Source organism: Pararge aegeria, chromosome 26 (genome assembly GCF_905163445.1).
Source record: "Pararge aegeria chromosome 26, ilParAegt1.1, whole genome shotgun sequence".
Lineage (NCBI taxonomy): Eukaryota > Metazoa > Arthropoda > Insecta > Lepidoptera > Nymphalidae > Pararge > Pararge aegeria.
In genome coordinates this window covers 5,093,372-5,106,452 of record NC_053205.1, presented here as the reverse complement: position 1 = coordinate 5,106,452, position 13,081 = coordinate 5,093,372, and the positions used below count along the sequence as shown (strand labels likewise).

At 37.9% G+C, this 13,081-nt stretch overlaps 2 protein-coding genes across 2 annotated transcripts; one reads left to right on the top strand and one right to left on the bottom strand.

Moving 5' to 3' along the window:
- Window positions 1–5,951: 5,951 nt before the first annotated feature.
- Window positions 5,952–8,076, bottom strand: LOC120635442. The gene is made up of 2 exons (XM_039906467.1): window positions 7,722–8,076; window positions 5,952–6,761 (listed from the first exon to the last, which is right to left on the bottom strand). The coding sequence occupies exons 1-2, from the start codon at window positions 7,915–7,917 to the stop codon at window positions 6,001–6,003; spliced, it is 957 nt and encodes a 318-aa protein (XP_039762401.1). The 5' UTR covers window positions 7,918–8,076; the 3' UTR covers window positions 5,952–6,000.
- Window positions 8,077–8,848: 772 nt separating this feature from the next.
- On the top strand, window positions 8,849–9,598 carry LOC120635049. Its single transcript, XM_039905954.1, has one exon. It carries the CDS (start codon window positions 8,849–8,851, stop codon window positions 9,596–9,598), a length of 750 nt encoding a protein of 249 aa, XP_039761888.1.
- The last annotated feature ends 3,483 nt before the right edge of the window (window positions 9,599–13,081 follow it).

Genomic DNA, 13,081 nt, shown 5'->3' with positions numbered 1-13,081 from the left:
TAGGTACTTTTTTGAGTTCTTTCCGGTAGCCGTCATTTAGGTTCTTCCATTTTTTCCTTTAACTATAATCTGAAAATTAAAAGTAATTACCAATATTGGATTTTTATGGAATAACAGCTTTTTTTATTTGCGATAGTCCCATCATTAACTCATAACCTCATTACTAGTAATGCATAAAATATAAAGTTATGGATGGACGGATGGATAGCTAGACGTAATATCACATTAAAATTTATTATTATAATATTACCTACATTTAGTAAAATTTTTGGAAAAGCTAGGTCATTAATAAGTGCTTTTTTTTTTTCAGGTTTCTTGGTCACGGTGGATCATTTAGGTCTCTGGCTCAATCTTACCGATTAGGACGAAGTACAGTTGCCAAAGTAATTTATCAAACTCTAGAAGCTATTTGGAAAAATTTGGCCCAAATACATATGCCGCAGCCAACCTGTGATAAGTTAAAAAGTGTAGCAAATTTATTTTTTTCAAGATGGCAATTTCCTAACTGTTTGGGTGCGATAGACGGCAAACTTTTCCGCATAAAAAATCCACCCAATAGTGGAAGTGCATATTATAATTAAAAACATTTTTTTTCATTAGTGCTACAAGGAGTGTCAGATGCAGACTACAAGTTTATTATTGTAGAAGTTGGCGGGAAAGGCAAACAAAGTGATGGAGGCACTTTTCATTTTTCACGATTAAATAGATTATTAACAGAAAATAGATTCAACGTTCCACCGTCACAAAGATTACCTGGTTCAAATCTGAATTTGCCATACGTATTAATTGGCGATGAAGCTTACCCTCTTAAAAAATATTTGATGCGCCCATATCCCTCCGGTGGTTTAAATACGGAAAAATAATTTTCAACAAAAGATTATCCCGGGCAAGAGTCACAATTGAGTGCGCATTTGGTATTCTAATAAATAAATTTCGTATTTTTACGAAAAGTATAGAGGCAGACAAAAAGCACACAATATTGATTATAAAGGCTTTGTGCCTGTTACACAATATTATAAGAGAAAGAGACTGAGACTGAAGACTCAAATAGTCACAATAGCGAACGCAGGTCAAGACGGAATAATCGAGCTACGATTCAAGCATCTAGAATACGAGATCAATTCAAACTTTATTTCAATAACCCAACCCAAGCATAGGTAGGTAGGTATCTATGAAATCGTGAATGTATATGATATTAAATTGCCGTATCTTTTTTAATTACTCGTAAAAATTAGGTAATAAATACTTACCACTACTACCAGGATATTGTTGTTTTATTTCGTCCCACAATTTTTTTACAACATGCCTATATTTATGTTGTGGATATTTTGACATCCATATTGCGGGTCTACTCAGTATTTCACTAATAAATTGTTCCACATTCATTATTTTAAGTTAAAAACGCGCGGTAGAAACAAAATTATTTGTTTCGGTCGTGCGATGCGTGAATGCGTCCACCGATGCCACCGCTCGCGCCGCTCTGAGCTGTGGCCGCCTCGATACTCGCTAGTACATTTGTTTCACTCGCACACTGCGCAGCCCATCGCCGCCGTGTACCGCGCGTCTCTCCCCGCGCCGCAGGTCGCGCCACGCTGCGCGTCGCCGTTAGCTGTGGCATACTTTATAAGTTGTCTACCATTTGTTGTCTCAAACCGCGCCGCAATCCACGCCGCTTTTGGCTGTGGCCAGGCGGTTAAACTTCTTCGCGGAATATAATACTTTGTTGCTGCTGATCGCTGAGTCAAATGAGCTCTTTGCACAGCTGTAATGGCATAGTGTTTTCAGAACATGACTCCCCTCTTCACTTACATGTGGAGATGGATTAATTTACCCGACCTGTAAAAAGCAAATCATTATAATACACAGAAATTTTCGCCTTGTATAAATGAGCCAACTTCAGGATAATAGCGCCAATACAGGCTATTGTTAAATATCATGATTAATTATAATTAATTAAATTGATTAACATTTTGTGGATCTACAAGGAAAATGTTTGTATACTCATTACCTACAAAGTATGCTTACAAAATAATATTTGGCCGGTTTTTTTTAAGTAGGGACGGGAATGACGTGGAAGTAAGATGTTGATCTTTGTACACACTTCATGATAGACAGTAAACGGACAACGATTCATTCCTTTTCCTACCCTCGAGGTATCAATAGCGCTAATAAACATTATATTACTTTTTCTTTCATAAAATTCCACTATCGTACCTATGCTATTATCAAAAAGCATTAAAAGAAAACAAAGCACTATTGTTATTAGACAATCACACACAGCAGTTAAAAATATCGAGTGCTGCAAGAAAAATGGCATAATTCTATTGACTTTTCCACTTCATTGTACCCATGGGCTAGTTGAAAAAGCAGTTAATACTGCTTGTGACAATTGCATGCGGTCTAATCCAGGAAAAGTAATGTCCATCTATGATATTACTGGGATAGTGAAAACAACGTTTAATATAGCCGTCACACCGCGCAATATATCTTCCGGACTCATCCATACCGGACTTTGGCCAGTTAACACTGATTTATTCCAGAACTCTGATTACCTTCCGAGTCAAATTACTGATCGACCTCCGTCAGTCCGGGTCCATCCAGCTCCAACTAAGAGGAAAATTCAAGAAGTGAAGAACCCGCGCCATGGTCCTACTTCTAGCACAAGCGATGAACGTCCTTTTACAACTCCAAGTACATCAATCTTAAATTTTCGGGCTGATTTGAGGAGGTACCTCCTGAAATCAGCTACAAAACAGAAGTCGTACCCAAGTCTTCAGAAAACCCTAATAAAAATACATCTGATCTGGCGATATTTGAAGTAATGCTTAATACTATTATAATGCCTTGCATTGAATCAGTTATTTCCTCCACAGTCTTTACATCTGATATAATACCTTGCATGTACATCACGAGATATTTCAATTACTGTGACAGCTATTCCACTATCACCTGAAACTCTTAGAGCCTTGCCAAAACCTCCACTAAGGGAAGGAAATCAAACAAATAGACGCAAAGTGAAATCCGCTATCTTAACCGCCATTCCGGTAAAAGATAAACTAGCTGCAATCGAAGCAACTAGAACGGCTAAGAAAAAGGTGAAAAAACCTAACTTTAAAGAAATAAAAACAAGAAAAATGCGCGCAATTTTGAGGCATTGACATGACAAAAGTAAGTTGGAAGGACAAAAAGCAAGTTGTGTTAGCGTTGACATACGTTAGAGCACGTCCCGTAGGGAATATCGAACGATTCGATAAAAGAGGAAAAAAGAGGATTCTTATCACGTTCCCAAAGCTAATCAGGGAATATAACATGCACATGTAGACCACATGGATTCTTTTTTGGGAAGCCTATTTCTTTCTATTCGAATGAAGAGCAGAAAGTGGTACATGAGAATCTTCTTTGCAAATACAGTACCGCTAACAACAGAGGGCGCCCAAGCACCAGTGCAATTAGGGAAGATCAACCCTCACTTAAAATGGTAAAAGGGAAACCTTGGCAAGTTTTGCCACCCCTTGAAGTTAGACTCGACCAAATGGATCATAACATCATGAGAACAGAAACACGTGGTCGATGAATGAATGAATGAATACACTTTTATTGTACACCACATAAACATAACAAATTAACAGTAAAAATTTAACAAAAGGTATACAATTTGGCGGCCTTATCGCTACATAGCGATCTCTTCCAGGCAACCAAAGGCGCTAAAAACAGCTCAAGAAGAGAGGTAGGTGGTGCATTTAACTGTACTGTGTTGCAAATAAACATGCATAAACCTATATATACAAATATAATATGTACATATAACAAACTTACAATAAAATATATAGATAGTGATAATAATTAATATATACCTATATAATTAATATCAATAATAAATAAATATATACAATATTGTCAAACCACAAATAAAACAGAAGGGAATAGGCAAGTTAAAGATCCGCAGATGCAGACAGAAAATGATCTTTGACAAGTTTTTTAAAAATGGTAATAGACTGTGCCTCTCGGATTTCAAGAGGCAAGGCATTCCAAAGCTTAACAGCCTGAACAGTGAAAGATCGGTGGAAGAAAGATGAATTATGTGAAGGCACCCTTAAGATCAATTTCTTTGCAGTACGGAGAACTTCACCAGGGCGACCAACGAATTCAAATTTTTCCTTTAAATAAGGTGGAGAAGAAGGAAAAAACAACACACAGTAGAGAATAGAAAGAATGTGCAAATTCCGGCGAAGTCGAATAGGTAACCACTTGAGACGAGAGCGAAATTGTGATACACGGTCATATTTACGTAACCCAAATATGAACCGAATGCTAATGTTTTGAAGTCTCTCAAGTTTATTTAACTGATCGTCAGTTAGGTTAACAAAGCTTGCGTCAGCGTAATCCAGAATAGGAAGAAGGAGAGTCTGTGCTAACATAATCTTGGTAGGAATCGGAAGGAAAAATTGAAGGCGACGCAAAGAACCTAGAGATGCAAAAGTTTTCCTGCTGACTTCCTTTAAGTGATTAGTCCAACTTAGAGTGGAATCCATAGTTACACCCAGATTTCTAACGCTGTCAGAGTACGGAACTATGAAGCTATTGAATTCTATGGGCGGCAAGGAAAACCAGTCAACTCTTGAGATTAGGTTCCGACTACCGATAATAATCACCTGAGATTTTTTAGGATTTACAGTGAGGCCATAGGATCTACTCCATTCCAGGATAACACTTAAATCTTTATTCATCCTTGAAACGGCTGTCGGAAGATTCTCAAGAGATGTTTGAGTATAAATTTGAACATCATCCGCATACATGTGATAGAGAGAAGAGAGTTTTTGAGTAATAGAATTAATGAAAACAGAAAAGAGTAATGGTGACAACACGCCCCCTTGAGGCACGCCGGCAGAGATATCACACCAAGATGAATAAGTCTCTTCAACGCGAATACGCTGCCGACGTCCCTGAAGGTAACTACGAAACCAGTCAATCACAGATGGAGATATGTTAAGAGAACGTAAAATAGCCAACAGTACATCGAAATCTACAGTGTTAAAAGCATTGCTAAAATCCAGCAAGGTCAACACAGTTAGTTGTTTATTATCCATGCCCCAACGAATGTCGTCAGTAACTTTCATCAGAGCAGTAGCCGTACTATGACCGGAACGGAAACCAGATTGGAGAGGATTAAGTAAGCACTGCCTATTAAGGAAAAAGTTTAGTTGTTGGTAAGTAAGTTTTTCAAGGACTTTAGAAAGAAACGGTAAGATAGAGATAGGACGGAAATCGCAGAACTTAGTAGGATTAGCCTTTTTAGGGAGAGGAACAACATGCGCACTCTTCCAAGCTTCAGGAAACTTGCAAGAAGAGATGGACTCATTTAAAATGTGAGTGATAATAGGCGAAATAATACTTATGAGAGGAATAATCATATTACGGCTAACGTCGTCGCTACCAACTGCATTCGAAGAGACTGACAATATGCTCTTGTATGATGCCATCATGTAATTTATTAAGTATAATTAAATTTTCTAAGTGCAATGTTCACTTATGTATACTTACAGATCGTTCACACATGCGAGTCCGTTTTACTTGTACGTTTTTAACGGATACGTCATAAATTTATGCTCTGTTCACACATAGGCACCGTATAACGTTCAACGGATCCGTCATTACTGGATGCGATGTGTGAACAGAAAACTCGCAGTATACCGCCGCTATTCTACAAGGATGGACGCTGTCGTGTTGTATTGGTACTATCGTCGGAGAAGGAAGATTCGACGTTATTGGCAGCATCCACTTATGGCCCAAAGATCTAGAGAGGGTGCTTACAGTTTACTTATGAGTCAGTTACGAGGTGATGAATCGAAATTTTTCAATTACTTTCGTATGTCAATGTCTACTTTTGATGAACTTCTTAAACTATTGGAAAAGGATTTAAAAAAGCAAGATACTCGTTGGACGAAAAGTATCTGCCCAGAAGAAAGATTAGCGATATTTTTAAGGTACGTACTTTTATTTTTAAAACTCAGACAGATCTAACGTAGCATCACTGTATACAGATTGTAATGGCGATAGTGCACTATCAGTAGACTGTGGTCTGCTAGCATCACTGTATACAGGTTGTACTGGCGATAGTGCACTATCAGTAGGCTGTGGTCTGCTAAAATAGCCCTGGGATTGATAGTGACTAGCACCAGATGTTTGTGTATAGGCTGACCAGTCATAAGTTGACTGGCCAATTCTTCTATGTTTAATATTTTGTAATAGGTTTAACACCCCTGACTGGAATTCCAAAGTTTGGTCATCATCAAGCAAAGCCAAGGACGGCAAAATACCTTTGAAGAACGATAAATTGCGATCGTCCTGCTCAATTTTCTTCGGTTTTATCTGATAGTCAATGTAGGACATCATTTTGGCATCAATTTCATTAAAATTTCTTTTAGCTGGTGCTCTGCGTTTTGGCGGGGGGGCTAGATTTTGTTTGTCCTTTTGACTGTCATTGTCAAGTTGTGTCATTGTAGTCACACTGTCATCTTCGTTTGTAGGTTCATTCGATGTCGTGGTGTCATCTTCGGTGTGTTCTTTAGTTTGTTTAGCAGAGACGCTTTCGTGCGTTTCACCAGCAGCAACTACTTTTTTCAAAAACAGCATCTGATTATGGTATTTGTAGGGCTTCGTGTTTGAGACAGCGGAACCAGACGTCTTGCAATTCTTTTTATCTTTTAGTGTTCTCACCCAGGCATCTCTCATCTGTCTCCACTTTTTCATAACAAGTTTTCCTAAAACAAGTAATAAAACAATTAATGTTATTTTCAGGTATGCAGCATCCGGGTGTTCATTTAAAGATCTTCATTACACCTATCGCGTTGGTGTATCGACTGTTAGCAACATTATTAAAGAAGTTTCAAGATGCATATGGAACAATTTAAGTGAAAAATTTATGCGACTTCCTACATCAGTCGATGAATGGGAACAGATAGTAAGTGGATTTAACAAAAAAGCTAATTTTCCCCACTGTCTCGGAGCTGTCGACGGAAAACATATCCGACTTAAAAAACCACTAAATAGCGGTTCACTGTATATCAATTACAAGGATTTTTTTTCCATCATATTATTAGCGATCGTAGACTCCGACTATCGCTTTGTATACGTCAGTGTCGGATCTTATGGAAAAGAATGCGATTCATCAATATTCAAGGAGACAACATTTTGGAAAATGATGCTAGACGGCAGTCTACAAATACCAGCACCATGCCCATTAACAAGAGACTCAGAAACGCGAGTTCCTTATGTGATTATTGGAGACGAAGGTTTCGGATTACACGAAAATTTACTAAGGCCGTTTGGCGGGACGCATCTGGACAAAAATAAGCGAATATTCAACTATCGTTTGACTAGAGCTAGGAGATACGTTGAATGTGCCTTCGGTATCTTAGCTAATAAGTGGAGAATATTCCATCGGCCTCTAGACATCGATAAAACAACAGCTGTATGGATTGTTAAGGCATGTACTATTCTACACAACTTTATAAGGGACAAGGAGGGCTCAAACAGTGATAATAACGTATCTGAAGAATTTAGTTACGAAAACCTACCCCATGAAGTAAGAACACGAGGTGGTAATACTGCTAATTTAGTTCGAACAGAATTCGTGAACTATTTCATGTCCGAAGCTGGATCAGTTCCATGGCAGGATGAAGCTATTTAGAATGTAATTAAATAATAAAACAGACACTTACCGAACTCTTGCCTTTGTCTTTGTTCCATAGCCTCAAAATCCTCCATTAGAATAATGCATATTTCGCGCCAACCTGCAATACTTGCAGTATTGTCTTTGTATTTATCCAGCGTCTTGTCCCAAAGGACTGGCCTATCTTCCACCAAACTAATTAACATTTCCTTGTCTATTAACTTTTCCCACTCCTTGGTTGACATGGTTGATCAGTGATTATAATAATTATTACACACAATGCACGCGCGCGTTCTCTAGGAATGTACAATTGAATCAAACAAAACCTGTCGTATCACTCCCCCTCCTACACCCCGCACACAGCGCCCGCCACGCACACAGTATCTATCCGTTAAAATTCTACGTATCCGTATATTTTTACTGTTCCGTCGTCCAGTATTCGATGACAAAACGGAATGTCATTTTTTTACGGAACGATATTGTTTACTGTATACAGAATACTGTGCCATGTGTGAAGTCGCTCATACAACTACATACGCCATCGACGAAAAAAAAACGTACACGATAAAACGGAACAGTAAAACGGAGACATGTGTGAACCGGCCGTTACTGTATCAAAAACGATACAAAGATATTTTTTATAAAAATATAAATATTCCCACTAATATAGATTTTAATTTTTTTTTTTCAGTAAATGTTACGCCTTTATGCGACAAAATATTATTTTAGTATTTTATCATTATATTATGGGTTAACTACCAATTTGGCGGCGAACCTGTGGGGGGGTCCAATAATACGCTGGAGTCGTGGTATATTTTGGTTTATTCTGCGTTACACGTGGCAATAATCAAAGACCCAATCTTTCTTATTTCCATCGAGTAAGTGACGGCTGGGTCGTTCAGTAATCAATGTTTCATTCGACGCATTCGTCACAGCTCCACCGACTGAACCGAAGAAAACCAAACAGAAAAAAGGTAAAGATCACAAGCATGCCAAAGCTTTTTAGGGTCGGAAGCTACAGAAGTTTATTCGTCTTCGATATGTAACTGATTTTATTATATAACTAGTTAATTAAATGTGCTAAAAGTTGTTCTACCTACCAGCTACTCTTTCCTACAATATTTATAAACACCAAATATAGTTCCTTCGCTTTTCGCCCTAACCTATAAAACTACAATGGAATCAATCCAACAAACTGTCACTGAGTTGGGCGAACACTTAACCCAAAGAATGGCTGAGTTCCAGCGCAGCCTCCAGAGTTCCGTTCCTGCAACCAGTCCAACATCCAACATAAATGCACAGTTTGCTGCTTTTAGAAGTTTCATCCTAAGTGCTCTTGAAGCACTTCAATCTCAAGTTCAACTCCTCTTTAAAATGCAAGATGATATGGAAATGAGAAGCAGGAGGAAGATTTTGCTTATTCATGGTGTGCCGGAGAGCAAGGGTGAGAAGTTGGATGTAACTGTCACAAAGATTTTGTCGCAGCACCTCACAATGGTTGGTATCAATGAGTCATGTGTAAATCGCTGTCACCGTCTTGGTAGTCCCAGGTCTGACAAGCCAAGGGCAATCCTCATAAAATTCAATGACCAATCATTTAGAAATAGGGTATGGTTTGGTAAAACTGGCTTTAAAAATACTGGCATAACTGTTTCTGAATTTTTGACAAAGGAACGGCATAATGTTTTTATGGCAGCTCGCAAGCGTCTTGGTATTACAAAGTGCTGGACCAAAGATGGACGTATTGTAGTTGTCGGTTCTGATGGCACACGAAATTATATAATCTCCATGGCTGAGCTCAACATTCTTGCTACCGAGTCTCAAGCTCCTGCGCAGGGGCTAAAAGCAGCTGCTTCAACTAGTTCTGCAAACCCGGATCCCAAGCTAGTCAGAGTGAATAGACTAAGGAAAGTCACTAAGCGATAGAATATAAACCATTTCCCTTTTTAAAATTCCAGTAACAATTATTGTGTTGCAATTTGTTTTTATCAGATCGCTCATTTTAGGCAAACTATTTGTAATTTGTCTAGTCTTTTTGATCTTATTTTATGCCGTTTGGACGGTTAATTAAAAATAACTTATTTAATTATGTCTATTGAAATATGTCACAACACTCACTAACACCATACCTACTAATTTTCATATTTAATTGACACCTGTCAAATAATTGCAATTGTTATTCTTATTTCTGCCATAGACAATTTAGACGTTTCTTTTTACGTTGTTAATATTAATTACCGGTTATTGTGAGTTCAAAGAGGATCCAAACACTTGCAGTGTTCTAGGAATCTATGAAGTGTATTATTTATACACTTTTGCATGTCATGTAAGTTTTTGTTTTGTTTTGTGTTTACTTGCTTTAGGGTTAATGCTAAATTGTAAGTCTGTATGTTGCAATCTCTTACTTAAGTAGCTGGCGGGTAAATTACCTGTATAGTTTGTACAGGAACTTTTACACGTCGTAAAGCTTAAATATTCTTATTATTACTATTATTTTTATTTTTGTTATTATTATTAATCTTATTTTTTTTATTATTATTTTTTTTTTAATTTATTTTATATCACTATTTATATTTTATTTAAATATATATATATATATTTTTTTTTTTTTATTTATTTATTTATTTATTTATTTTTTTTTTTTTTTAATGTTATTTTATTTTCTTTGTTATGAGTTCAAATGACAGTACTCATGATAGATCAGATGACAACTATTTCACTGCCTCATCATCACCTTCACTTAATGAGAGCTTCCATAGTGTGTCGACTCCTCTCTGTTCCCTTCTTGATTCTACTTTTTCCCCTTTTCCAAAAAACTTTAACGTCATTCATATTAATGCTCAAAGCATTCCTGCACACTTCATGGACTTGTTAGATTCTTTTGATAATAAAAATATTCACGCTATACTTGTCTCTGAAACGTTTCTGAAACCAAACCTTCCGTCTACATCGTATTCCATTCCTAACTTCCATTTGATCCGCAACGATCGTACTGGTAAGGGTGGTGGGGGTGTTGCTATTTATCTTCGTAGTCATATCCCCTTTACGATTCTGAATTCTTCTCCTTCACAATATTCTGAGTCAGCTGAGCATATTTTTATTGAGGTGTTATTTGGCCGTCTTAAACTCTTACTCGGTGTGTTTTATAGTCCGTCGCTCTCTATAAATTATTTTGATAGCTTTAAAAATCTTCTTGAACAATATGTCGTGACTGTTGATCACACTATCATTATGGGAGACTTTAACACATGTATTATTAAGGATGACATACGTGCAAGGCGGCTCATGAACATAATAAATAGTGTTAACCTTTGTTTACTTCCAACGCAGGCCACACACTTCTTTCCAAATTGTACTCCCTCTAAATTGGACTTAATGATTACCTCGTCTGCAGAACACGTTGTCACTCACGGTCAATTTTCAGCAGATGCGTTCTCTTACCATGATCTTATATATTTGTCGTACAAAATCCGCCCTCCAAAAGTTAAGCCCACTGTTGTCATGAGACGTAGTTTTAAGAATTTCAATAATGATTGTTTCATGTCTGATCTTAATAACATTCATTGGGACTCTATTCTTGGTGCTAATACTGCTGACGACAAGATCTCCATTTTTAACTCAATCCTGACCGAACTCTTTGATAAGCACGCTCCCCTTCGTCCAATTAAACTGAAGCATCTCCCTGCGCCATGGTTGACACAAGATATCCGGGCACTGATGGCGAAGCGTAATGCTGCCAAAGCCAAGTACAAACGCAACCCAACTGACAGCTATCTCAATAAATATAAGCATCTGCGTAACCGTTGTAATAAAATCTGCAGGGACGCACAGCGGAGCTATATTTTCTCCTCCGTTGAAAACTGTGGCAGTACTGGGATTTGGAGATTCTTGGAGACACTCGGTTTTGGCCGGCAACGCTTGAGCGCCCCATGTGACCTGGATATTGATGCTCTTAATCGCCATTTCACTTCAATTTCGCCTATGGATCCACAGAATAAATGCAGCACCTTAAGTCATCTTAAGACTCTTTCTCCTTTAAACTGCGCTCCATTTCATTTCTGTCCTATAACTCCGGCTGAGGTAAAAAAACATGTCCTGGCAATTAAGTCCAATGCTACTGGGTGTGACGGAATTAACCGCAAAATGATTTTTCTTCTCCTAGATACTGTGGCGCCAGTACTTTCGCATATTTTTAATTTCTCTTTATCTTCTGGAGAGTTTCCTAAATCTTCGCGTAAAGCTCACATTATTCCTATACCTAAGGCTAAAAATCCAATTTCTTTCTCTCAGTATCGCCCTATCTCCATTCTTCCCTTTTTATCTAAAGTATTGGAGCGCATCGTGCATTTCCAGCTTAACTCTTTCCTGGTCAATAACAATATCCTCAGTCCGTATCAGTCCGGTTTTAGACGCGGCCATAGTACTGTAACTGCTCTTGTTAAAGTTTGTGACGATATACGTGCTAATATGGACAATCAGCTTATTACAATCCTTGCTTTATTAGATTTCAGCAATGCCTTCAACACTGTGGATTTTGATATCCTCCTTGCTATTCTCAAATCCATTAACATCTCAGAGGCAGCTATTGATTGGTTCCATAGCTACTTAAATGGACGTCAGCAATGTGTTTATAGTCAAAATAAATTCTCCTCCTATTCTTCTCTCACTGCTGGTGTTCCTCAAGGTGGCGTCCTCTCCCCTCTTCTATTTGCTATTTTTATAAACACTGTTTCAAAACAACTTTCTTCCAGCTTTCATCTCTATGCCGATGACTTACAAGTTTATATTGGATCCCCCTCACACAGTATTTGTGAGGGCATTGCTGAGGTTAACAATGAACTACTCAGTATCTACACATGGAGTAATTCATATGGGCTACGTGTTAATCCCAATAAGTCACAAGTAATTATTATTGGCAGCCGTCAGCAATTAGCAAAAGTTAATTTTAGCACTCTTCCTTCTGTTCGCTTTAACTCTACTGATTTGCTTCTTAGCACTACAGTAAAGAATCTCGGCCTGCTTATGGATACCACCCTATCCTGGTCACCTCAAGTAGCTGAGGTGAGTCGTAAAGTTTTTGCTTCGATCGGTTATTTAAAACGTTGGAAAAATTTCCTTCCAGTTAAAACGAAAATTTCTCTTGCACAATCTCTTCTTCTTCCGTTACTTGACTACGCTGACTCATGCTATCCTGATCTTACCGAAGAACTGCTGAACAAACTCGAGCGCCTACAAAATTTATGTATCCGGTTTGTTTTTGGACTGCGTAAATTTGACCACATTTCGGAGTACCGGGTTAGACTTAAATGGCTGCCGATCAGATTGCGTCGTGAACTTCATCTCCTCTCATTCTTGTACTCTATCCTAAATAATCCAGTTACACCCTCGTACCTTAAATACCGTTTTCGC

Coding starts and splice junctions, on each gene's coding strand:
- LOC120635442 (XM_039906467.1), bottom strand. CDS start 7,917: ATGTCAACCAAGGAGTGGGAAAAGTTAATAGACAAGGAAATGTTAATT. Junction 6,762..7,721: donor AAGACAAAGGCAAGAGTTCG/GTAAGTGTCTGT, acceptor TACTTGTTTTAG/GAAAACTTGTTATGAAAAAG.
- LOC120635049 (XM_039905954.1), top strand. CDS start 8,849: ATGGAATCAATCCAACAAACTGTCACTGAGTTGGGCGAACACTTAACC.